At 59.5% G+C, this 24,753-nt stretch overlaps 1 protein-coding gene across 2 annotated transcripts in view; it reads left to right on the top strand.

Annotated features, from left to right (window-relative positions):
• Positions 1 to 24,753, top strand: part of COL27A1 (collagen type XXVII alpha 1 chain) — a 141,206-nt gene that overhangs the window by 77,974 nt on the left and 38,479 nt on the right. For both annotated transcript variants that reach the window (XM_076008978.1, XM_012768828.3), the window contains exons 20-34: positions 438 to 491; positions 640 to 693; positions 2,277 to 2,321; positions 3,376 to 3,429; positions 5,042 to 5,086; positions 10,005 to 10,058; positions 12,000 to 12,053; positions 12,180 to 12,233; positions 15,863 to 15,916; positions 21,010 to 21,063; positions 21,563 to 21,607; positions 21,704 to 21,748; positions 22,034 to 22,087; positions 23,110 to 23,163; positions 23,989 to 24,042. In XM_076008978.1, the coding sequence (XP_075865093.1) occupies positions 438 to 491; positions 640 to 693; positions 2,277 to 2,321; positions 3,376 to 3,429; positions 5,042 to 5,086; positions 10,005 to 10,058; positions 12,000 to 12,053; positions 12,180 to 12,233; positions 15,863 to 15,916; positions 21,010 to 21,063; positions 21,563 to 21,607; positions 21,704 to 21,748; positions 22,034 to 22,087; positions 23,110 to 23,163; positions 23,989 to 24,042 (774 nt within the window). The remainder of the gene's footprint in view (positions 1 to 437; positions 492 to 639; positions 694 to 2,276; positions 2,322 to 3,375; positions 3,430 to 5,041; positions 5,087 to 10,004; positions 10,059 to 11,999; positions 12,054 to 12,179; positions 12,234 to 15,862; positions 15,917 to 21,009; positions 21,064 to 21,562; positions 21,608 to 21,703; positions 21,749 to 22,033; positions 22,088 to 23,109; positions 23,164 to 23,988; positions 24,043 to 24,753) is intronic.

Consider the following 24,753-nt stretch of genomic DNA (forward strand, 5'->3'; position numbering starts at 1 on the left):
GGTTAATTAAATCAGCACCTTCCAGCGCTTTCAGTCACAGCAAACCCAGAAAACGTCATCAGCAGGGTCACTGCAGTCAAAGGACAGGAATTCTCAGGGCAGGCGTGGCTGGTTCTGCAGAGCCATGTCCTGGGACACCCGCAACTCAGGCCTTAGAAAATTCTAGGTCACACCACTTTGCATATGACTTTGCGTGTGGTGACCTTAATGCTTTCCTGCACCATCTTGTTTATTCTCTCAACGACTCTGCGAGGTCGGGACTGGAGCCACGATCCATCCCTGTTTTAGAACTGAGGATTGCAGGATCAGGGTGGCTCACTGACCTGCTCCAGGTTGTAGCCCTTCGGGATGGGACAGAAACACAGGTCGGGCCCCCTCCAAGGCCCAGGCTTGCATCCCAGCACCCGTGGGTGACCCTGTTCTCTGCTTCCTCTCAGGGATTCCCAGGAGACATTGGCCCCCCTGGGGACAATGGCCCCGAAGGCACGAAGGTGAGTCCCTGCCCAGGGCCGCTCCAGCCCTACAGAAAGCACAAGCCTGCAGGCTGGCTCCCTGGCTTGGAAGTAGGGGGTGTCTGGCCGGCCCATGATGGAGATGGAGGTGCCGCCTCTGAGACCCCCTTTTGTTCCCTTCTCCCAGGGTAAGCCTGGAGCTCGAGGCCTGCCAGGACCCCGTGGGCAGCTGGGCACTGAGGTGAGACTATGTGGCCCTGCCCCCCACCTGTGTAGCCACCGTCCCTCCCAGCCTGACCACAGCCCCGAGCCTGCCCTGTCCTGGGGACAAATGGCCTTAGCCTGGGGCCAGAGCCCCTCAGCCAGGACATAGCCCAGGGCCCCCTCAGAGTCGCCCTGCAGCTCGTCCTCTGCAGCCCTGCCCTGTGGCCCTTCCAGGGACTGTCTCTGCCCTGGGGTTTTCTCTGCCAGGCTGCTGCCGCTGCTGGCAGTAGCACGGTTTACCTCGGCCTTGATGGGAGGGTGGGAATTGTCAGCTGCCTTTTACAGGTGAGCCCGCTGAGACCCAGAGAGGTAAAGAGACCGTCCCTCGTCCCATGGTTAGTAGCGGGCAGGGCCAGGATGCAGAGCTAGGTCTGCTTGAGCCCAGACCCGCGACACAGGGCCCGTGGGGCTTACTTCCCTGGGCGTCCCCAGAGAGTGGCCTGACTTGCACAGCCCCTAAGCAGCACAGTGAAGATTCCTCATTTACTTGCGCTTGATGAAGGGGACTGGGACGGGTCCCCGTGGGCCTGCTGGAGCACCAGGTGGGCACAGCACGGGTGGGCCCCCCATTTTGCCTGTACATGAGGCCCTCCTTAGCCCCCACCCCGCCCCCTTAGCTCAGGCCCCAGGGCCCCGTGACACGCAGCCCCGGGTGAGGGTGTGGGAGGCCTGGACTCACCGCGACCACAGGCGGGCATCCAGCTGACACGGATCCCTTCTCGGGGCTGGCTCTGGGTCTGGCAGGGTCCCAGCGCTGGCTCTGGGAGCCGCCACGTAGGTCTGTTTTCCTGGAAACTGGGGGAGAAGGGTGGGGGTGTGGCTCTGGAGGGAGCCCCTTGGTCGGGCAGGGCATGCCAGAGGGGCCAGTTTGGAGGCTGCCTGGGCCCTGGGGTGGGGTTGGGGGGGAGTCTGAAGAGCCCCATGGCCAGAAGCAGGAAGGGAGGGGAGAGGAAGGAGGGACAGGCCCAGCCACGTGCTCCTGTCTACACTCACGTTACCACCCACGGAAACCCTTCCTGTGCCTGCCACTCCTCGAGTCTTCGTTGGTTCATCACTCACCATGCATGCATTCGCCAAACATCCACAAGATGCTGAACCATCCTAATGTTGGGGGCGGCGGGGAGGGGTGCCTGCCGGAGAATAAGGCGTCATCGCTGTTCTCCAGGAACTCAACTGAGACCTGCCGTCGTGCTGTAGGGTCTTCTCCACTCTAACTAGCGAGTCCAAGGCAGGGCTCGGAACGGATCCCGTGTCTCTGAGCTGCAGTCTGCAGCTCTGTTCCTCCCAGCACGTGGTGGGGTGTAACCCCCTGCCCAGGACTGCCTTGATCCCAGGGGTCCCCATCCACTGGAGGTCACCGTGTGGCCTGGCCTCTAGGCTGTGACCGGTGGGGCCCCTGCCCCAGGGGTGGAGCAGGCAGGTGGGCCAGGTTCACCATTTCTCCTCGCCCAAAAGGGCTGTCCTCTCTCCCCCCCTTGCCCTCTTTGCGGGACAAGTTCTCCAAGAGTCTCACTGGATTAACTTTCTCCTTTTCTCCTCTCTCGTGTCCCCCAACTCTAGGGAGATGAGGGACCCACGGGGCCACCAGGGGCCCCTGGCTTGGAGGTGAGTGTCACTGGCCTGGGGGAGGTGGGATTTGTTGGCGCTGAGCCGGCTGTGCGCAGACAGGGCAACATCTGGCCAGGGCTCTGGAAAGAGGCCATCGGTGAGGGCCGTGGGCCAGCCGGAGAGAGGACTAGGATAGACCCCAGAGGAGAGAAGAGCTGGCATGACTGATGTCACTGCCCACCTGCCATGTGCTGGGCTCGGCCCCAGTTCTCGCCACTGCTCCGAGCAGCCTCCCAGAATCCGCTGGTTCCGCCCCCACCTTCATCGCAGCAGCTGTGTAGACCAGGGGTTCATGAGTTTTTTGGTTATCAGGACCTTGTTGCACTCCTAAAAACGATTGAGGACCCAAAGAGCTTTTGTTTGGGTGGGATATTAGTAATTAAAACTGACAAATTTAACTGTTTAGTAATTCATTGAAATTTATTAACAAACCAATTTCCCGTTAATAAAAATATTTTCATGAAAAATTACTATATTTTCCAAAGTAAGATCATCGAGTGGAAAGAGTGGCATTGTTTTACCATTTTTGCAAATCCCTTTAATGCCTGGCTTAATAGGAGTCAGCTGGATTCTTGGGTCTGCTTCTGCGTCCGGTCTGTTGACAATAATGTATGTCGTGCAGCTCTGGAAAACACGTTACGCTCAAGAGAATGAGGGGGACAAAAGACGTCTTAATGTTATTAGGAAAATACCTTGGTCTTCCCGAACCTCCTGAAAGGTCCACACTTTGAGGACCACGAGCGTAAACTCCATTCCCCTGTGCCCTGGTGTTCGTTCAAGTCCCTTCCTCTTCCTCACTCCCTGAAGGCAGGTGTCATTATCCCCGTTTACACAGGAGAGGGGAGGCATCCCTGAGGTCACGCAGCTGGAGACCCTCTCTGTGTTCCAGGACAGCTGGCTGCCTGGTGGCATCAGGTCTCTACGCCCCTGCCCTCCTGGGATACCGTGGCTCTCCGCAGCCATGGAGACCCCTGCCAGGTCCTCAGAGCTCTGGCACCCCGCAATGCTGTCCCTGCCCAGCTTCCCCCACTCACCCCTCTCTCTGTTGCAGGGCCAGCCCGGCAGGAAGGGGTTTCCTGGGAGGCCCGGCCTGGATGGCGTGAAGGTGAGGGGACCTAGAGATGCCTGAGGACAAGGGGAGAGAGGGCGTCCAATGTCATAGGTGGGCTCCAGGACACGTCCTGAGTCCCATGGCTGGTTGTGAAAGGGGAGAAAAATTGGCCTCATTTATCACAAAGCATTGATAATAGACCAAAAAAAAAAAAAAAGGGCATAACGTAAATGTTCGATAATGGGGGACTGTTGGAGTAATGGATGTAGCACAGCCCCCAGCATGGCGTCGTGGGTGTTACAGGACGGGAAGGTGCCTGTGTGGGGTGGTGCCGGGGCAGGAGGCAGGTGGTAGGACGATGCCAAGCCCGAGTTGCTGCAGGGCTGGTCGCACTGTTCTGTAGGCACGGGGCGGAGGCTGCAGGGTGGCCAGGGCTTATGTTATCTCTGGATGCTGGGATAACAGGGGCTTTTCTTTTCCTTCTCTGTATTTTCCCCATTGTGTACAATGAACAGGTATTCCATTTGTTACCAGGTTGTTTTGTTTTTGAAGTTATCAAAAAAAAAAAGGACTGGCCCAGGGCAGGAGAGTCATGATCCTCAACTCATGGGTGGCCTCAGTGGATGGTTTTCCAAAGATGACCCCTGAGGGTTGGATTTTTCCAGCCATTCTGGCGAGCGATGATGGGTCAGGTGCACAGATGGGCAGAGCCCCGGGCCGTCAGGGCAGGGCCTGGGGAGCCCAGGCCGTTCCCATCTCCCTCCCTTCAGGGGACGGCCCACTGTCTGTCCTGGCCCCTCGGGGTTCTGTGAGCATGAGGGCTGGGGAGGAGTTGAGGGAGGATGAGACTCCGGCCAGGGCAGCGTGAGCCACATCCGTTTTCGAGCCAGGTCCTGCCCTCTGAGGTCTCGGCCTCTCTCCCTCAGACACCAGCTGGGTTTCTGTGGCGGGAGCGGTGACCCAGTCTGGGTGGATTTATCCCACGGGTCTGCTGCGGGGAGACCAGGGCAGCTGTGGCCACCTAGGGAGCAGGGGCCACCCCGGCGGGGGACATAACTGGCCATGACAGGCCACCAAATATGAAAGCAGGCAATCGCCTTGAAGACAAATGAGTCTGATTTCCCTTATGCATAGCTGGGAAGGCTGAGCCCAGAGCGGAGATGAAACTCACCGAGTCACCCATGAGCTGGTGGCAGAGCTCTGGCGGGTTGAGGTCTAGGGCCTGGGTGCCCTGACTCCCTTGCTCCCTGCTCTTCCTGCAATGGGACAGCCTGGTACAGTGGGGCGGGCATTGCAGTTCCAGTTCCAGTTGTAGCTTTGCCTCTTGCTTGCTGTGTGACCTTGGGCAGGTCATTTCACCTCTCTGGGCCTCAGTTTTCATCCACAAAATCCTATGTGTTGTTGAAGGACCCAAGTGAGATACACACATCAGGGTGCTGAGTAATGTGCCAAGAGCCACTCAGAGGGAATGGGGTGACTGGAGTCATGTCGGGGCCAGAGTTTCTGTCCAAATGCCCCCTTGTCCCTGCCATTTGTTTAGGGTCACCAAGGCCAGACTCTGATTCATCCCGACTGATGGTAACTAAGGCCAGTAACCTGGGAGTGTTCCCTGAGGGGCCTGGGCTCCCGTCTCCATCCCAATCCATCCTCTTCCCTTTCTTTGCAGGGGGAGCCAGGTGATCCCGGACGGCCAGGGCCCATGGGCGAGCAGGTAAGCTAGTGACACTCTGTGGACACGGGGGCTGCATTCACCGAGCCCTCCCTGTGTGCCGTCCCCCTCTGAGCATCCTGCATGCACCACCTCGTGGCATCCTCAGAGCAACTCCAGGCATAGGTTGGCTCCCCGGGCACTGATGTGGGCGGTGACAGAGAGCAGAAGGCCCTGACTGAGGAAGCCATGAATCACAGTCACCATGGCCGTTCCCACCGGCCAGGCTCCGCACAGATGTCTGTGGTGCATTTGCCCAAAGAGATTATGCGACTTCACTCCCAGGATGTTAAACCTGGAGGAGTCCTTCACAGCTGCGGCCGTGTTTCCCTCTGTTTATGGGGCAGGAAATCAAAGGCCAGAGAAGTGTCACCACTTGCCAGGGGTTATGGTCCAGGCTCCCCTAAACTGTAAAGAAAACGAAACTCGAACCAGTGGCTCTGGCTGGTTGGGAAGGGAGGCCAAGAAGAGACGAGGTTGCAACTAGTTATTAAAAAGGAGGTTTGATGACCTGCAATTATCAGAGTCCAGAGAGCAGCTCTGAGTGCTGTGCGGACAGCGGTGTAACTTCCGTCCCCCTCTCCCGCCCTGGCACCTCCTGACGGCTTAACCCGTGAGCCCAGAGGTGGCAATCTCCCTTGCTCCTTTAAATACAGACCGCACCCCGAGAACCTTGGAAGGGGCTTTCTCAAGTGGGAAGGGGGAACCGTGCGGGGGTCCCAGAAGGATCTGGCTGCGCCAGGAAGCACCCTCAGTGGCGTGAGAGCCGCACACGACGGGCTTCCTCACCAGGCCTGCAACATCTGTTGGGGGAAGAAAGAAATTAAAGCAGGAGGAGGCCTGGATTTTTGAAATCTCTCCAGTGTCATTCGAGCACATTCTGTGGGAAGCCCGGGAGTTTGGAAAAGCCGCCGCGGCCTGGATATATTTCCTGATTGGGGGGGGAGGGTGGTGGAAAAGGCAATATGATCAGCAAATTCAATTTCATAGTTATGCTAATGACAGGGCCCTCAGGAAATAGATACTCAGAATCCTAGACTGTCAGGACACAGAGGGTCCTTGGAAACACCATATCCAGGAGTCCTCCCATTTTTTGTGCCTTGGGTTCTTTAGCCAGCAACCTGGCATGGACCCCCTTCTTAGAATAGAGTTTTTATTGTATCATTCTCTTTTTTTCTGGAGACAAGGTCTCCTGATCTGTCATCCTGGCTATAGTGCAGTGGCATCATCAAAGCTCACAGCAACCGCCAACTCCTGGGCTCAAATGATCCTCCTGCCTTAGCCTTCCGGGTAGCTGGGACTACCGGCATGTGCCACAACACCCAGCTAAGATTTCTTTTTTTTTTGTAGAGATGGGGTCTTGCTCTTCTTTGTGCAGGCTGGTCTTGAATTCCTGACCTCAAGAAATCCTCCTGTCTTGGCCTCCCAAAGTACTAGGATTATAGGTGTGAGCCACTGCACCTGGCCTCAGAATAGAGTTTTTAAATGTGTAAAATAAAAAGCAAATGATTACAAAGGAAACCAGTTATATTGAAACACAATTATGAAAATACGTTAAAATGTGATATACTCATATACATGCTTCCTTATTAAGGCATTAAATAATGAGGTCTAGGAGCAAGTCTAACAACCACATCAGTTTTGAAGTGGTGACAAACCTCCATAGTGTATTTTGAGGTCTCTGCAGCAATGCTGTGATGTGACATGTCACTTTCTGTATAGTCCCAGCTACTAACAATACTACTGTGGTTTGTTGCCTACACACTTATATTTCAAGGAAATGGTACATTTCAATTAGAGGTTCATGAAAATAAAAGTAGTGGTTTTTCCCATTCAAGTTCATGAACCTGACTTCCACCCCGAGCGCCTGACAGAGCCCCGAGGTTAAGAACCTCTGGATTCTAGTCTACCTGGCATTCATGGGGGAGAAGCAGCTTGACCAGTATGAGCAAGTGGGCTAGTGGCAGAGCTGGGGCCAGGAGGGGTGGGCACGCTGCTTGGGGTAGCCTGGGCCTGTTTGCTGCACCTTGTTGCTGCCCAGGCAGCCTGGACCACAGCACGAAGGAGAGGCAGAGCTGAACCCCTGGGGGTGCCCCCGGGGACACACCCAGGTCCCACGCTGGCTGTTGCCGTAGCAGGCACTTCCTGTCCGCTGCAGAACTAGAGGGTCCCCAGGGAAGAGTTCTGAAACTCAGGCCACAGGACCTCCTTGCAGTCACAGTAACAGCTACATTTGTCGGTTACCTGTTAGATCCCAGGCCCTGGGCCAAACGGCATATCCACTATCGCCTGCAATTGCCCCCAGGAGCCCTATGGCAATAGGTATTATAATCCCCATTTTATAAGTGGGGAAACTGAGGCTCTGAGAAGTTAAGTCCCTTGCCCAAGGTCTCATAGGCAGTAATATCGCGGTCAGAGCCAAGAGTGACACTGAGGGCTTGCTGCGTTCTCAAGACCTGCCTCTAGGGCTGAGAAACTCTTTGACCTCCTGAGCCCTGGTATTTATCTAATAGTTAAAATGCAGACTGCTTGCCAGGCCCTGTCCTAGGTGCTGGGGATGAACGAGGCAGGGCAAGCCAAGCCTGTCAGCACCTAACCCTGAGTTGCCTGGTCCGGCTGAGGACCCACCGCTGTCTTGTTCTCAGTGGCACCCCGTGATTAGCAGAACGTTACATGAGATGAGGAAGGGAGAGAGGGAGAAGGACTCCCGTAGCAGACGATGGTCTTCTATCTGGAGGCAATGTGAGGGCCAGGCCAGCCTCCTCCCCCAAACTGGGGGCTCAGATGCTGTCTGCACAGTACCCGCTGTAGGCGACAACACTGCCTCCTCCCTGTGCCCTCTTGCCAGCCTGAGCAGAGCCAGCCGTGCCCGCGGCTGTCAGAGCCGCTTCTCCACCGACCTGCCCGGTCGAAGCCCTGGACCTGCCTCACCCCAACTCGGGCCTGCCAGCATGTTCCGGGACAGTGCCTGGGGTAGGGGAGCAGGTCCAGGGGGCGGGGGTGGGGACCGGGCACTCACTGTATGGCCTTTATTCATCAGGACCCCGTTTGGCTTCTTGTTTGAGGTTTATGACCTGCCTGTCTTCCAGGACCCAACAACTCATAAATTTAAAGTAGCTATGAAATTTCTGTTTCTCTGGGCCAGTCGGGCAGGGCCTTCGAACAGAGCAGTTTTTATTCCCTTCATTGGGCGTCCTCTGCGTGTCTGGCTGCTCCCTTGCGGGGAGCCGGGGCCTCTGTCTTACCTCGTGCCCTTTCACCGTAAATTAGGATGGGCTGGGAGAGAGCTAGCTTTATGGAGTGGCTGGACGTGCCACACATGGTCTCAAACGCTCAGGACAACCCCAGGAGGTAGGGAAGGGACTTCATGGTCTCCCATTCTGCAGAGGAGGCTCGGAGACACCACTCACCTCAATTCTAGATGACAGCGACACAGATAAAGTGCCAGGAACAGGGTTTCGCACATAGGGCGTGCTCGATACACTGAAGCTGTTGTTATTAATATTGCCATCACCTTGAAAATTAAGTTTTTAAAATTAAGTTGTTGCAGAAGTCAAATACTTGGTTATTTCCTGTGACATGTTAGCCATTGCCTCTTAGCTTGTACCTCGACCCTGTCACCTCGTGCTTCACTCCGGAAGGGTCTCTGGACCCAGGGAAGCAAGGGCAGGCCCGGGACCCCCATGTGCGGCGATGGTGCTAGGCTGGTGGGAGGTCTGTTCACAGCCTCGGGGTGCATGGGCTTTGGAGCCCCACACACCAGGGACATCTCAGGCTGCAGAAGCGAGACACACGTGGTCCTGGCTGAAGTTGCCACCTTAAATCTGTCTTTGGATAAGGCAGCGTGGGTCTCAGAGTCTGGAATTGGGCAGCACGCTGTCACCCTAGTTGACTGACAGCTGGGCTGGCTTTACCGCCTGAGTGCACAGCCTCTGGTCTGCTAGTGGCCCCAGGTCTCATTTCAGTCTGGCCAGAGTTTGGGGGACAGGGAGCAGATTTTATAGGACAGATCCACTCATCCCTCAGTCTTTCCTAATTCTCCCAGAATCTCTTTGCTGCAAATCTGGGTTCTTCCAAAGCCACTTTTTGCACTCCTAAGCCACACAAGGTCCCCTTTATCCTCCAGCTTGCTTTTTTCCTTAGCAGGGAAGAGGGTAGGGCCTGAACAAGAGATGGGTCCACCTTCCAGGGCGACCTTTCTAGGCTGTTCACTTGCGCTACGCATGTGTGTGTGCCTGCTAAGCCACCTAGAAGAAGCCTCTGGAACAGAGAGGCAAGTTATCACCCAGTGGAGTTAAAAAGAGCAACAGGAGCCATTGCATGTGTGTGCACGCGTATGTGTGTGTGTGCGTGCGCGTGTGTGTGTGTGTGTGTGTGTGTGTGTGTGTGCACGCTCTTGCAGGAAGAAGTGAGGAAGGCTTTCAGAAGACAGTGAAGAGGCCCCCGCTTCCCAGATTGCAATCAGATCTCTTGGCAGAGGCTGTTACGGTATTTCTGTCATAGCCAGTGGGTTTGTTTCTCTCTTCGAAACAGCCCCAGAGCCCCGAAAGATGGGGACAGATGGCCTCTTCCCAGCACAGCTTAAGGGCCACCCCTACACACACACACACCCCAGCTCTCCAAACGTGGCAGCCTCCCAGCCTGCTGCTGGCACGGGAAGAGTGCGTGGCGCTCCCAGGGATGTTGGCAGCGGCCCCACCGCTTGGCTCCAAAATCACAACCATCTGGCGGAGTGAGGGAAGTCGGGATGGTGCCCAGAGAGAGGCCGTGCTCTCCTTGGTGGCAGCTGGCCGGATTGCCGGCCCGGGGCAGGAGACACCTGGGAGCGCGCGCAGGAGGAAGGGAAGGCGGTGGGCTGCCTCGCAGACTCAGCACGTCCCGGACTCACGCCGTGTCCTGCTTTCGCGACTGTTTCTCACAGGGACTTGCGGGATTCATCGGTCTGGTCGGGGAGCCAGGAATCGTGGGAGACAAGGTAAGTCGTATCGGGTAGAAGATGATGCACAAATAGAGCTTGTGTTTCGAAATTTTAAAAAGGCGAAGGGCCCGTTGACCTGGGGGTTTCAAGAGCACCGTCCCCTGGCCTTTCTCCTGACTCAGCCCCCCGACCCTCCAGGGACCTTCGCCGCCTTTCCCGGCATCCCCCAGGGCTCCCGATGCCCTCCTGTCGTCACCCTCGAGCACGGTTAGAGTTCTGTGTGACAGCCACTGACGCTGCCCACAGGCTCTGCAAGGGGGCAGACGACAGAAGGGAGGGACGATCATCTTTTAAAAAGATGAAAGAGGAGCATATTCCCTTAGGTTGCCTTGCTAACCACCCAGCAGCTGTTGCGCAGGTAACGGAGGCTCAGATAAGGAAAGGGACTTGCTCAGGGTCACCCAGACCATAAGTGGCAGAGCTGGGCTTTGAACACGGTTCATTACCAAAGGCCACGCTTTGCCCACTGAGACACTCTGTCTCATGTTGGCTCCTGGCTCAGAAACAGCCTGTGGCTTCCATGTCCCACCACGGGCCCTGGCGGGCACCTGCCTTGCCGTCTGGTCCCCAGAGCAGGCCGACTGGGAGAGCCAGTGCCATTCCACTGGCTAGGTGGACAGACCGAGGTCCAGAGGGGGGAGGAACCCACCCCGGCCCGGCCCCGCTACCCTTCCTGGTCCCTACAGCAGGCCGACTGGGAGAGCCGGTGTCATTCCACTGGCTAGGTGGACAGACCAAGGTCCAGAGGGAGGAGGAACCCACCCCGGCCCGGCCCCACTACCCTGGTGCATCTCATGCCTCTGCATCCGTCTCTGTCCCAGACCCTCTGGCCTCTGCCTTTCTCCCCTCCTCCTCCCCACCCTTCTTCCTCCTTCCTCTCCTTTCCCTCCTCTTTTTAAAGTTTTTATTTTGAAATAATTACAGATTCACAAGAAGTTACAAAACATAGCACAGAAAGGTCCCACGTACCCTTCACCCATTTCCTCCACTGGTAGCATCTTACGTAACCGCAGTACAATGCCAAAGCCAACTCTGGCCTTCTTTTGTTGCTCAAATGTCCCTTGTCCCTCCTCACCTACAAACCATGGCCCGTACCACTCCCTTGCCACACACACTCTTCCCACTCCCACCTGCCTCTGTGCCTAGACACCTCTTAATCATCCTTCAGCCCTTGGTCCAAGCAGACTTCCTGAGGGACACATTCCCTGACCACCCCTGCCCCCAGGTGGGTCACACCCCATTACGCCACCTTCTCCCTGTGACCCCCCCTCACTGCAGCTGCTCCAGCTTCCAGCTCCCCAAAACTCTGAGCACCCCGCTCCGTGGGAGCGAGTCTGTCTCTGCTCACTATGTAGATTCAGGGTCTGGCATGTCGTGCCCGGCATATAGTAGATGCTCAGTAAGTATTTGCTGGCTAAGTGGATATAAGAAACAGGGCCTCACAGAAACAGAGCCAGGATTTGAACCCAGAGCCCCTGCCTTCTAGCCAAGCCCCGTCTGGGTTGGTCGAGAGGGAACGAATTTCGTCTCTGATTCCCTAGTGTCTTATGTAGGTTTGGACAGGGGGCGAGGAGAGTGAAAGGAACACCCTCTTTTGTGGTTTCTGCCCTAGCAAGCCCCGCCCAGGGGATGCCGGGCCTAAGGAGGGCCGCATGGTGTGGGCCGGGATCAAAGGGACAACGTGACTGGCGCGCCCTCACTTGGGACCAAGCGTGGAGGGGCTCCCTGCATGCCAGCTGTGTCTGGCGCAGGGTCCTGGTTTCTGCCCGGTGAAACCCAGGTCCCCACCTGGGCGACGTGGCCATGAGCCGGGCAGGGACTCTAGAGGCCTCAGGCAGCCCCTGCCCCTCCCGGGGCGTCTGATGTCCCTTTGCACCTCCCCCCACAGAGTCCCCACAGCCATGGCTGTGACCTCCCACATTGCTTTCTTTGTCACAGGGCGATCGCGGCATGATGGGACCCCCAGGCGCACCCGGACCCAAGGGGGCGATGGTAAGGAGTAAGTCTGCATCCTCTTGCACGCTCCTCTTGTCACCTCTCTCGGGGGGGCAGCTCTGTTCTCCTCTGCCACCGTGTACCCCAGATGTTTGGGATGACCAGAGCCCTTTCTCTCGGCAGGGTCACCCTGGGACGCCTGGTGATGTGGGGACCCCCGGAGAGCCTGGACCCCCGGTAAGCAAAGCCCTCCTGTTCCCCGAGCTCACATCCGCTGTCACTAGGAACCAGACAGCCCTGGGTTTGAGTCCCAGCCCCACTGCTTCCTGCTGTCTACCCGGGGCAGATCATTGAACTCCGCTGAGCCCGAACTTTGCTTGTCTGAAAAATAGAGAAAATCATCATGGTGATAATGGTGGGATCGTGTGGGCCGCACGCGCATGACACAGTGATGTTCATTCCCGGGAGCGTCTCAGTGGAGAGAACTCAGTAGATGAGGTCCCCCTGCTGTGGGGGACACAGGCACCGAGATGGGAATGCTGCGTCAGAGAGGACTGAGGGTCTGAGCCCAGGGACCCAGTGACCCTGGGCTTCCTGCGATGACTGAGGCAGCAGGGATGTGATCTCGAGGCAGAGAGTGGTTGGAGAGACGGGACAGGTGTGGCTGGAGCACCCAGGTTCGGGGGTCCCTTCCCCTCCCCAGGGTGATGTGGGGGGGGGCGTGTTGCTCTCATTTGGAGCAGGTGGAGCTTGAGTCAGGCCCTGCTCCTGCCGATGGAGGGTGGAAACTGGGGAAGGGCGCTCGGTTCGGCCAAGGCCAGGGCCACAGCTGGGAGCCTGCTCCTTGGTGTGGGCGGAGGGCCCAGCCGGGCTCAGATCCTGAGGCTCTGCGAAGCCCAGGTCCCTGCAAAGGCCACACTGAGGAGTTCCCTGGGGTCTGATGAGGACTGGTGAGGGCAGCTCACCCAGGTAGGCTCTCTGCACCAACGAGGGAAGCAAGGCCAACTCAGTCCCCAGTCTTTTCCATGCACCTACTGTGTGCGTGCGCTCAGCTCTGCAGGTACAAAAGTGATAAGAAAGAGATCCTGCCCTTAAGACTCTCACTTTCTAGTGGGGTGTGGGGTCTAGACATTCTCCCAGGCATTAACAGACTTACCAAGCACCTACTATGTGCCAGGCCATGCTAGGTGCCGAGGAGGATATGGAGGGGCTAGTCCATAGGGTGAGAAGCCTGGGCGTAAGTAACCGTCATCCAAAGAAGTTGATGCCAAGTGCCAGGTGGCTCTGTCTATCGTCACAGTCCCTTTCAGAGTCAGCACTCTGGGCTCCCAGAGACACGTTTTTTTGCCCTGTGCATGAGGAGGAGGAAAAGCTGCTTCTGGCCCGGGGCTAGAGGGTCTGGCAACGTGCAAGTGGGACTGTTGGGGGTGGAAACAGGTGGCCAGAGGACCAGTATCCTGACGGGTGGGGTTTGCACAGCAGCCGAGGCGCCCCGCTTGCATCGAGGGTCTAGCACGCCCAGCCTCCCTCCCAGCGGCAGAGACAGGGTGACTGCAGCCCTTCAGCGTGGGAGGTGCCTGGGTACGGCCGAAGGCCAAGAACAAGGGTGCTCAGGTCCATCGAATTCTACCTCCTGCACCCCGGGACCTCGGCCTCCCTGAGCCTCAGTCTCCCCATCTGTCCAGTGGAAGGAGGAAAGCCTGGGAATGAGTCACTGGGACAAAATGGAAGGCCAGTGGGAGATGGGAAAACAGCGGGGACTTTCAGGCTAGTGCAGAGAGCGAGGTGCTGGCCTCCTCTGCATCCCGCCTCCCTGGCCCTACTTAACCCCCCCCACCCCACCCCACTTCCTCAGTGCTTCCACCCGTTCAGTGGGTTGGCTCAGGAGCAGTGAAATCAGATGGTCACTCGCTGCTTTGGGCAGGTGTCCCTCCCCTGCTGTGGCATGGGCCTGGGCCCCGGGCCAACCGGCTGCCCCACTGCCACGGGGAAGCAGGCCAGCGCAGGGGCCCGGAAAACCGGCTTCAGAATCAGACATGCGGGAATAAAAAACCTGTGTGACTGTTGGCAGCATTCATGGCCCCTCTGAGCCTCAGTTTCCTAGTCTGTAAGGCAGCATAACACTGCCTTCGTCACGGCTTGTTGTGAGAGATGGCGTCGTGCATAGTGTCGTGCTTAGCACACTTCCTGCACGTACTCCGTGCCCGATGAACGGTAATAGCTATCTGTTAGATGCGATAATTACCACCATTATTAGTAAGTCTGTTACCATTGAAGTGACATTTCGGGTGATACAGTTTACATCTGCTTGGCATTTCCCACTATTCCAGTCACTTTAACATGTTCTCCTGTGGTCCACTGAGTCAAGATTATTATCCCAACTATGGGGGGAGCCCAGGGTCACCCAGTGCCCCGAGCTGGGTCTGGCATCCAGTTCTGACATCCTCCCACCTTTTACTGAAGACTTTCCTTGTCATTTCATCTTCTCGACAACGCTGGGAGGTAAGGACTTGTCCTCATTTTATAGATGATAAAACTGAGGCCCAATGAGTTTAATTTACTCACTGCCTAAGGCGGCACAATTAGAGAGTGGCAGAGGCAGGATTTGAACCCACGTTCTCTGGTGCTACAGCCTGCTTTTCTGAGCACTCTACTGCCTGAGGTGGAGACTTGGCTCCGGAAACTTCCCAGCGGCGATTGCACGCCTTCTGAGCGCTGAGCTCACGCTATGGAATAGTCCGCGCTCACCAGTCTGTGTGCTCTCCACCATCCGCAAGTCAGAGCTGCCTTTTATTGGGCCAAGCCGGGGCCACACCCCGCTTGCTCTCCTGACCAGGGCTCAGCCGGGGACCCAGCCCCTCACTTCAGGCCCTCGGCAGCAGCTGTCAGGGGCTCTGCCGGGTGACAGCAGCTGGGTTTGCGCCCGCCAGGCTGTGAGGAGAGACATGGGAGCAGCAAGACTTGGTCCTGAGGCCGCAAACGGGGCTGGGCCTCTCTCTCGTCTCCCGAGGGGGGACAGGGCTGCCCCTGCCTTGTGAAGGGAGCACACGCAGCCTGAGGGGCCCTGCAGGGCTGGCAGGGTCCTGGCACTGGCAGAAGGTCCTGGCTGGCTGGTGGGTGAGGTCGCAGCGTGGGGCTGTCAGGCTGGGCCCAGAACCACAGGGGGAGAACGAGGCAGCGGGCGGCCGCTCCCTTCCCCCCTCCGCCCTCCTGGCCGTTCACGTGGCCCTTGTCCAGGCAGCAGGTTCCTGCGTACCTGTCCTGAGCCTGTGCCAGGTGCTAAGAATTCAAAGAGCAGAGCCGCCCAGCTTCCTGCCCCTCTCCCTGTCTCTCCCTGCTCCTTCTCACGAGGGGTGGCCGGGCCAGGGCCTCGCCTTTCTAGTGCTCCCACCTGCCACTGTTTCCCCAGCACACCTTAGGGCCGTGTTCTGGGTTATTCCTCCTCCTCTGACCTGGGGGAGTGTATCTGGAGCTCTTGGTCCTCAGGGCGGGGCTGCGGGGCAGAGGTTGGTCGCCACACTCTCCCTGCTGATGGAGGAGAAAGAGGGAGGTGGGAATTTGAAGAGGCCCTTGCCCAGAGATGCCATTGGAGCTTCTTGTCGATTTAACAGAAAGAGGGAGGAAGTAGCTCATCTGGGAAGTCTTCTCCCCACTACCCGGACTCCCAGGAAAGGCGGAGGCCGAGCCCCGAGTAACCCCAGGCTGGGGCTGTGCCCAGGGCTGCGGCTGGGGGGCTGCTGTCCCGGTGGGCCGGGCGCCTGGTCTTGCCATGCGGGGGCAGTGGGCCGGGCTGCTCCCAGCAGCCTTCAGGCTTTGCCCCCACGGTCCCTGAACGGGGCCCTCTCCAAACTCTTCCTCCTCCCCAGGGTCCTCCAGGATCTCGAGGCCCACCAGGCGTGCGGGGAGCAAAGGGACGTTGGGTAAGTTGGGCCCAGCTCCTGGGGGCTGACTCTGGTGGGAGGGGACGTGCTTGGAACAGGGCTGCCTGCCGGAGGACCCCCCCCCCCAGTCCCTGTCCCACTGTGAGGTCTGTGTGACAGATTTGCAGCATCAGGCAGGGGTCCCAGCTTGCCCTGGTCCCGGCTCTCGGTGGGGGGCTTGCCCCTCCCTGCATCTTTCCAGCCCGCTTCTGAGCCTTGTCGTCCCGCAGGCATAGATGGGCTCTGGTACCGGTGCTCTGTTCATTCATTCATTCAGCCATCATCTATGTAGCACCAGCCGCTGCTGGTGGCTGTGCAGGTACCATGAAGAACAGGACAGACGTGGCCCGTCTGGCAGACGCGGATGGTACAGCATAGGCTCATCCATGCGTGGATGGGGGAAGGACGGGCAGCCTGGATTTTAGGAAAGGGCAGTGCCTGAGCTGGTGCCAGGTTCCAGGCGGAGGGGCTGGCAGGAAAAGCCCTAAGGTGAGAGGGTGTGGCACATTTAGGGATCCCTGGGGTCACCAGAGGGACAGGGGGGAGGGATGGGGCCAAGACTTAGCAGGCACCAAGCGAGTCAGGGCCTCAGAAACTATAGTGATGCTCCAAAGTTAATGGGGAGCCACAGAGGGTTTTAGACAAGGCCTGGCCTGAGCACAGTAGCCAGGATCGTCACCAGCACTGACTCTGTGTCAGGCACTGTCTGTCACATGCATGAACCCATTTAATCCTCAATACCTCCCTGTCAGGAGGTGCTATTCTTATTCCCATTTGTATAGATGAGGAGAGGGAGGCACAGAGAGGTTGAGTCGCTTGCCTTAAGCTGCACAGCTGGAAAGTAACAGAGCTGGAATTTGAACCCAGGGAATCTAGCTCTTTTGCATGCTGAATTCAGCCTTATTTCAATCATGCAGGGAGAGTTGATGGGATAACCTTCTGTTGCCAACTGGTGTACAGGTGCCGGGCCACCCAGCCTTGGTGAACAGAGGAAAAATGGGGCAGGTGGGGCAGGTGGAGCGGGCGGCCGGGGCCTGATATCCAAGCAGCACGCAGGGGATCTGTGATCATTATTCTCCTCTTGGCTGGATTTCAAATGGTTTCAAAAATTCCCCCGGACCAGATGGCCTGAGCAGCCGGCCGGGAGAGGGGAGATTAAGAGGCATTCCTCTGGCCAGGCCGTCCCTCCAGGGCCTGTGTCCTCAGGGTCTCTTCCAGTGGCCCCGGGCAGCCAGGTTCCATCCTGTTGCTGAGTCCGTGACCTCCCGCCCCAGGAAGCCGCGGGTGAGCTGCACAGCCAGCCCAGGCCCCGGCCCTGCCCCAGATGTGAGGCTCAGGCTCCCCGCCAGTCGCTGGGCTCCCCCAGCCATCCCAGCCTCCCCTTCCAGGCAGTGGCGGGAAGAATGTATCCCCTGCTTGAGGAAACCCAGGCTTCCAACCACATCAAAGTCTCCTCTCCGGGGCTGGGAGGGGAGCATCGGAAAAGGAGCCCCCCTCCCCGCTGCGTCTGGCAGGAATGCAAAACCCGCGGGATCAGAACGCTTGGTCCCCTGCCCATAGGCCGCGCTTGGCCACCTCGCAGATGGGGTCACCGAGGTGGGGACCTAGAGAGGCACCCACTGAGCCTGTGAAGGAGCTCACTTCTGGGCAAGTGCTAATTCAGCGCCTGGCTTGCCCTGTGCCATTAGGGCTCAGTTTCCCCATATGTGCCAAGAGGGATGGACATGGAGGTCTGCAGGGCCCTGCCTGCCTTCCTGCCTGTGTGCTGCCCGTCCCGCCATGCGCCCCGGGGAGAACGAGCACTGGGGGTGTGCGGCCGGGAACAGGGAGGCCCGGCGCTCTGCTCTTGGCGGGGCTGCTGGCTCGGGCCTGGGCCCGCCGGCCCCGGTCAGAATAGTGGGGGCTCTGGGGTCAGGCAGGCTTAAGGCAAGTCTCAGCTGTCCCACTTACCTGCTGTGGCACTTCAAGCCTGTTTCTTAACCTCTCTGAGCCTTCTTCCCAGGCACTCAGGTGGGTGACTAGTTCCTCCTCCCAAGAGGGCGGTAAGGGTTCTGAGACTGAAGTGCTTCCGGCCAAGAATGTTCTGCGGGTTGGGGTTAGAGCTTAGCAGCCCTGGCCTCAAACCCCGGCTCTTCTTCTCGGACCTCAGGCAACTGATTTCCCCTCCCCGGGCCTCCGGTTCTTCCTCTGTAAAATGGGTGAGCAGCAGAAGCAGCCTGCTGGGCTGACTGCAGGGATTCAATCACTTAATGAGTGCCTCGAACCTGGCGCGCGCCAGCCTGGGCAGCAGCAAGACGTAGTGATAGCACGTGTCACCCCTCTCCCTCATCTGTCCCCTTGCACAAGAACTGTAGCTGGCCAGATCTCCTATCCTGGGCCGGGCTCCTCCCTGCCAAGCCTGACCCCGGGCCTGGCTGGAGGGCGGCCCCAGCTGTGACTGCAAACATCTTCCTGGGAAGCAGATACAAGAGCGGGGACATGTGGCTGTGATAGAAGCCCAGGCTGGCCTCCAACGAGGCGGGGCCGGGCAGGCCTGCCCACATTCATTGAGGAAGGAGGGGCAGGGCTGGGGACCCGAGGGAGGAGCCGCAGAGTGGCCAGAGCAGGGGTTGGAGTATGCATGTGGCTGCCCTCGCTCCTCCCTGCCCAGGGAGCTGGGGACAAGGAAGCGGGTGGCCTTCTTCCTCCCAAGCCAGGCCAGCTCCTCCCGGAGCTCTCTGATGCCCCATTGGGATAGCGGGTTCTCCCAGATAATAGGGAGTGTAGACACTTGTCCTCTCCAACTCCCTGTCCCAGTGTGCAGCCTCCCTGGCGGGCTCCTCTGGGCCCTGACCTGCACACCCCCTGTGATAGGGAGCTCACTCCCTGTCTGATAAGCAATGACAGGTAGTGGTGAAAAAAATGGGCAGCAGCTGACTTTCAAATTCTGCCTCCTGCTCCCCTTCCTAGGCGTGTGATTGTAGGCAAGTTCACCTCCACCTGGACAGAGCCTGTGCCTTTATTTGTCAAATGAGGATAACTTTCCCTGTTGCTGCTGTTGCTATTGTTACTATTATTACTAGACCACAGAATCATTCTCCAAGGAGGCTTTGATTCCTAGCACAAACAGCGTGCTGTGTGATTCAGGCCAGGCCCCTGACTTCTCTGAGCCTCCATGCTGCTCTCAGAGCTACCCCTCTCCAGGAGTTTATGCCTCAGCTAGACACAGAGCCAGAGCCACCTCTCAGGAGGGCTCAGTTGTCCACTCATCAGCTCAGCCTCTGTCCCGGCTCCTGTGACCGGGACGCCCCACCCCAATCCGGCTCTAGGCCTGTGGCTGTGAATCGGGGGTGTTAAGTGTAACACGTGTTCTGACAGTGTCCATGTGACCCTGAGACTGAGGCCCAGAGAGGGAAAGGGACTTCCCTGGGGTCACACAGCAAATGAGCCAGGGCTCCAGGGAACAGCAGCCTGACCCCTGCTGCCAGGACTAGCCCTGTAACACCCCCTGGAGATGGCTCGTTCTGCTGGAGCCTGGCTTGTTCTTCCTCAAACCGTGTCTGGAATCTGCATAAACGCTCCGCTGGTTTTGCACTGCGTGGCGTGCGCTGCCTGTTCCGAGGAAGGGACCGTGTCCAGATCCGCCCAGCCGCTCCTCTGTGTCCCTGCCCCTGCGAGCCCGCAGGCTGCTTTGGCAGATCCCCGCAGGGACGGGGCCAGCCTTCCCCGAGCCCTTCCTGCGTGTCAGGGCTGGGCTGCCCGCCGTGCTAGCTCCTGCCTCCGGGCGGGATTTCTCGCCCTGTGTCAGAGATGAGAAACTGAGGCTCGGCGAGAGCAGTTTCTCGTCCCCACACCCGTTTCTGAGCAGCCCTGTGCCTGGCGCGGGACCCACGGTGAGCCCAGGCCTGGCGTGCTGGGAACACCCACTCCCGGCCAAGCGCTGGCCTCGGCCACGGCCTCCGAGCCGGGTGTATTTAATCAGTGGGGTCCCGCTCAGGCTGCGAGAGACACTCAAGCGCCGGGAACTCCAGGTGGCTGAGAAGTAGGATTTGCACTTTTCCTGGCTCAACTATTAATCGAGAGTTTCTGTATTTGACTTTTACATAATTTTTTTCATTTAGTTTTCTTATTCTTCATCTTCCCCGCCCCCCCACCCAGACACTCCCCAGCTCCTTCCGTCTGGGGGCGAATCGCAGGCGGGTCCCCTGGGCCCCCAGGCTGGGGTGGGATGGCCTTCCCGGGATGCTCTTCCTGGCCCCAACTCGGGCCTCTTCCAACCCCCTGCAGAACGAACCCCCCCACGGTTCTCCAGGGGCCTTTTCCAGGAGCCGCCATCCCATCCGTGTCTCTGCGGGAATCCCCATGAGGGGACACGGAGGGACCCTGGGCAAGCCACTTCCATCCGCTGGGCCTCACTGTCCTCATCTGTGCAGTGGGAGGAGGCGCTGGACTCCACCTGCCCCCAGGGCCTCCCGGCAGTCGGGGACCCGGTCTTGGGGCTCAGACCTGAGCCCAGGGCTCCAGGGAGCAGTAGCCTGACTCTGCTCCCTTGTCACACCCCTGCCCCGTTCCTGCCCCTCCTCCTGCCGGAGCTTCCTCTGTGAGCTGCCAGCTCAGCTGCACATCTGGCTCAAGAGGGGGCTGCTGTACACATCTGGCCACATGCAGACCCTCCCCAGGTCTTGCTCTGTCACTTTCCACGAAGGTCTGTGGTCACACACGTTTCTGCCCCACATGGGCTCTGAGAAGAGCGTGTGCGACAGCAGAGTCTGAGAGCTGGTGGTGGGGACTTGGCCATCGACTCTGGCCTTCAGTCTCCATGTCTGTGAAATGGGTTGGCTTGGTGATTCCTAAGGTCTCTTTAAACAGGGCCATTCGTGCACCAGTCCTGTTCTGGAAGGGTAGGGCTTCTAGCAGAGTCTACCTGCAGAGCCATCTCAGCAGGCACTGTGTGAGGGTGACCTCCAGCAGGTGGGAGCATGTGGGAGGTGGCAGGAGGGGAGGACCCAGGCTCACGCAGGGAAAGGCCCAGCTCTGGGCAGCCCCACCCTCCGGTTCCCAGCCCAAGGGAGACCCCTGCTGTCCACTGTGCTAGTCCCTTTTTCCTATTCCAGGGCCCCCGAGGACCGGACGGACCAGCTGGGGAGCAGGGGTCCAGGGGCCTGAAGGTACCTCCCCTGTGGCCCGCCCTCCCTCACATCTCCCACGCCGGGCCCCGAATCCGAGAACCACGGCTCACACCATCCTCAGCGCCAGGCCCCTTAGGGACGCGGGGAGCCCCGACAGGCTGCAGGGCCCATTGCCGGAGCTCAGCCCTCCACTCCTGGGCCCCACTGCAAGCCCAGAGCAAGAGAAGGAGGAAGGAGACAGTGAGAAGGAATTGCACATGTCCTGTGACCCCTTCCAGGGACCAAAGCCCCGCCAGGGCCCCTGGGAGCGGAGACTGCCTCTGCAGCATCACTAGCAGGGTCCTTGTGTCCCTCCCGGAGCCCAGCAAGCCCCTCCCCTCGCTGGGCCTTAGTTACCCGCCCCCACCATGGGCGGGGGTGGGGGTGGGCTCCACGGTCTCATGGGTTCCTTTGATCTCCCGTTGGAGGGCCGGGTCCCTTCGTGGTGAGGGGCCCTCCCAAGCACCTCCCCCACCTTCACGTGCTCTGCTTCCTGCAGGGCCCCCCAGGACCACAGGGCAGACCGGGCCGGCCTGGACAGCAGGTACGTCAGGCCCCGGCCGCGCAGGCCCGCCGCCGGGCCCCTCCCTGCTCCCTGCTCTGTGATTTGTGCCTCTAATGACCCCACATGTGCTTCCAGGGTGTGGCTGGTGAGCGAGGCCACTTGGGCCTGCCTGGCTTTCCAGTAAGTAGCCCCGGTTCTGGAAATTCTCCACGTGGGGCTTTTGGGGGCAGGTCATAGCCAAGTTCCCGTCCTTCTACGGAAACCCCAAAGGTCCTGGCTGCCCACGCCCTGCACTGGAGCCCCCAGCATGTCCCCTCCCCGGGTCTCCTCCTTCCCATCTATCACCTGTCACCCCGTGGAGAGGGGCAGGACCCTAATACCCTACGACAGCTTGCCCGAGGTCAGCGGACAGGAGGGTGCAGAAGGCCATGTGGGACTAAGGCCACCTTTGCCTTGTCTCTGCAGGGCATCCCGGGGCCCTCGGGCCCCCCAGGCACCAAGGGCCTCCCAGGAGAACCGGTAAGTGCCCTTTCCGCTTCCCTTGCATCTTTGGCCCTGGCACCTGCAGGAACAGGCCAGGTGCTCAGACAAGGAGAGCGGTCGGACTGCGCCCCGCTGTGGGCTGGGCCGTGGCTGGCGGGGAGAGCACGAGGCGGGGCGCTGGGTTGGAGTCTCAGCTCACTCGCCCTCCAGCTGGTTTCACAGGAAAATGGGGCAATTGTCTCCACCTTGCCATTCTGTTGTGAAGATGAAATGGGGAAATACTCAGAGAGTGCTTAGCACAGTGAAAGGGGGAGGAAGGAGGGAGGGAGGGAGGGAAGGTAAGAACAAAGTAACCAGCTGACCGGCAACTGCAGAGTCCCGCTGGCTGGAGTGGGACAGCAGGGGAGGCAGGAGGAGCCGTGGAGCGTCCGCTCTTTGTCTCGAGGGCAATGGGGAGCCATCGAAGGGCTTGAAGCAGAGGGTGGAGGTGCCCCTCGGAAGATGCCCCTGGAAGGACGGGTGCCGGGGACCGCCGGGAGGAGGCTGCAGAGCAGTGCTCCAGGAGGTGGTGGGGAGAGGACAGAGGCCCCCGTCCCCAGGGTGCTGCTGTGCGCCCACATCTTGAGGCCCAAGGAGATGCTCTTTGGAGGATGGATTGGCCGGGCGTGGGGGTGGGGGTGGGGATGGGGGTGGGGATGGGTGGCGGTTGCTATTGCTAGAGGTGGATCTGAGATGGAAGGGTATTCCAGGCAGGGGGAACAGAGTGGGCAAGGCTCGAGAGCTCGGAGGTTTCTGGGCAGGGGAGGGCCCACGTAGGCTTCAGGTAAACAGAAGAGCGTGTGCAGCTGGACCACAGGGGGTATGACAGAGGCGCGTGGGGAGGGGGAGCTACAGGCACGGGGACCCTCCGTGTAGCTGGGGTGGGCTGCAGAGTCCCAGGTTCTGGGTCCTGTCCCTCCCTCACCCCTTCAGGCTGCGTTATCGAGCCTCACACCCCAAAGAGAGGCCAGGCTGGCTGCTCCCAACTGTGTGTGTGTGTCTGTCTGTCTGTCTTCCAGGGCCCCCAGGGACCCCAGGGGCCAATCGGGCCTCCCGGAGAGATGGGACCCAAGGTGAGTGTGAGGGACCCTTGCTCGGCCCCTGATGCTGCCGGGGACGCATTGGTCCCTCCCAGCCCCTCTGCCCTGTGCCGTTCCCTGTCCCCACCCAGGGAGGTGGCTGTGAACCCAGTGCTGCAGAGATGAAGGGTGGACGCCCCGGCAGGGAGGGCAAATCCATCCTGGTGGCATAGGGTGAGGCACTGGGCTCCCAGGCCAGGGTCACTTGTGGGGCGCAGGGGTGCCAGGATCCTCGTGGGGGACTGGCAGTGTCTCTTTTGGCACTGCTGAAAGCAGCAATGTTTCCTGCCTGTGACCTTGCCTGGGCTTCACCCCTGCACAAGGGTAGATCCAGCCCGCGAGCTTGGCAGGGGCCTCAGATACCCCTGCCGTATCCAGAGGGAAAAGCAGCCCTGGGTTTAAGCCCTGTGGACATTAACACCTCAGGCCCCCTCCCACCCTGGCGTCCTGGCCGCAGAGACAAGGGTAGAATCGCTTAGCCCTGAACACAGCAGCCATGGGCTTCCTCCCCCTCGTTCTGTGAATCATGAAATTTTCCCCTGCATGCTTGCCAAGGGGCTCCTGATGTGGGGAACCACACTGGTGCGGGGGAGAGGCTGGGGCGGCCTCCGGGTAGCCCCGCGGCTCAGCCAGCCTGGCCCGGCCGCCACCCAGCCCCAGCCCCAGCCCTGAGCAGCTGCGTCCTGCGCCCACCTCGGCCCGGCCCGTGCTGCGTGACTCCGCGCGTCCCTGGCTCTCTCCGCCCCCAGTTAGCCCCTCGCTGGCACCCAGGGACGGGCCCTTGATCTCGCAGGAGAGACCCATGGCATTTTCTTGCAGGGGCCACCTGGCGCCGTGGGAGAACCGGGCCTTCCGGGGGAAGCCGGGATGAAGGTGAGGCGGGATGAATGAAAGGGGAAAAATGGCTTGCTGACACCCGCTCCCGGCTGGCGGCCGTGTCCTAGCCATGGCAGAGAAACGGGCCTTTCTTGAGCCAGGGATAATGGGTTCTCTGTGCTCCCGGCTGGGGGGCCAGCAGGGCTCGAGCCGGCCCGGAGCCCCCGCCCGCCCCGTCCCCTGCCCCCTGCCCCCTGTCCCCTGCCCGGCACCTGCGCCTGCCTTGAGATACCATCTGCATTTCAGCACCGGGGCTCCTCATTACCTGCCCAGAAACAGGCGCCCATTGATCCCCACCTGGGCTCGGGGAGAGTCCCCTCCCTGTCCGGCGGCTGCAGAAGGCCCCTGTCCCCCACGCAGGCCCCAGAGCCGATGAGCGATGCTGGCCCGCTGGGGACGCGGGCAGGGGGCTGTGGGACTCGAGGCAGAGCACCCCTTCTGCGCCTGCCTCTCCCCGCCATTCAAGGAGGGACTGAGACCAGGCCTGGCGCGGCGGGACTTGGCTGGCCTCCTTCCAGAACCTTTTGCTGGATACCGGTGACGGAAAGCACCCATCTATAGACCTGGTGGAAGTGGGGTGCTCCAGCTGCAGCAGGGCTGGGGTTCAGGCTCTGCCGCCTCCTGGCGCCCCCAGACACCAGCAGGGAGAACAGCTTGGAAATCCTTAGATGAGAAAGACCCTTTTAGGGTCTTTAAGGGGGCGGGTGA

The sequence above is a fragment of the Microcebus murinus genome, chromosome 12, assembly GCF_040939455.1.
Source record: "Microcebus murinus isolate Inina chromosome 12, M.murinus_Inina_mat1.0, whole genome shotgun sequence".
Lineage (NCBI taxonomy): Eukaryota > Metazoa > Chordata > Mammalia > Primates > Cheirogaleidae > Microcebus > Microcebus murinus.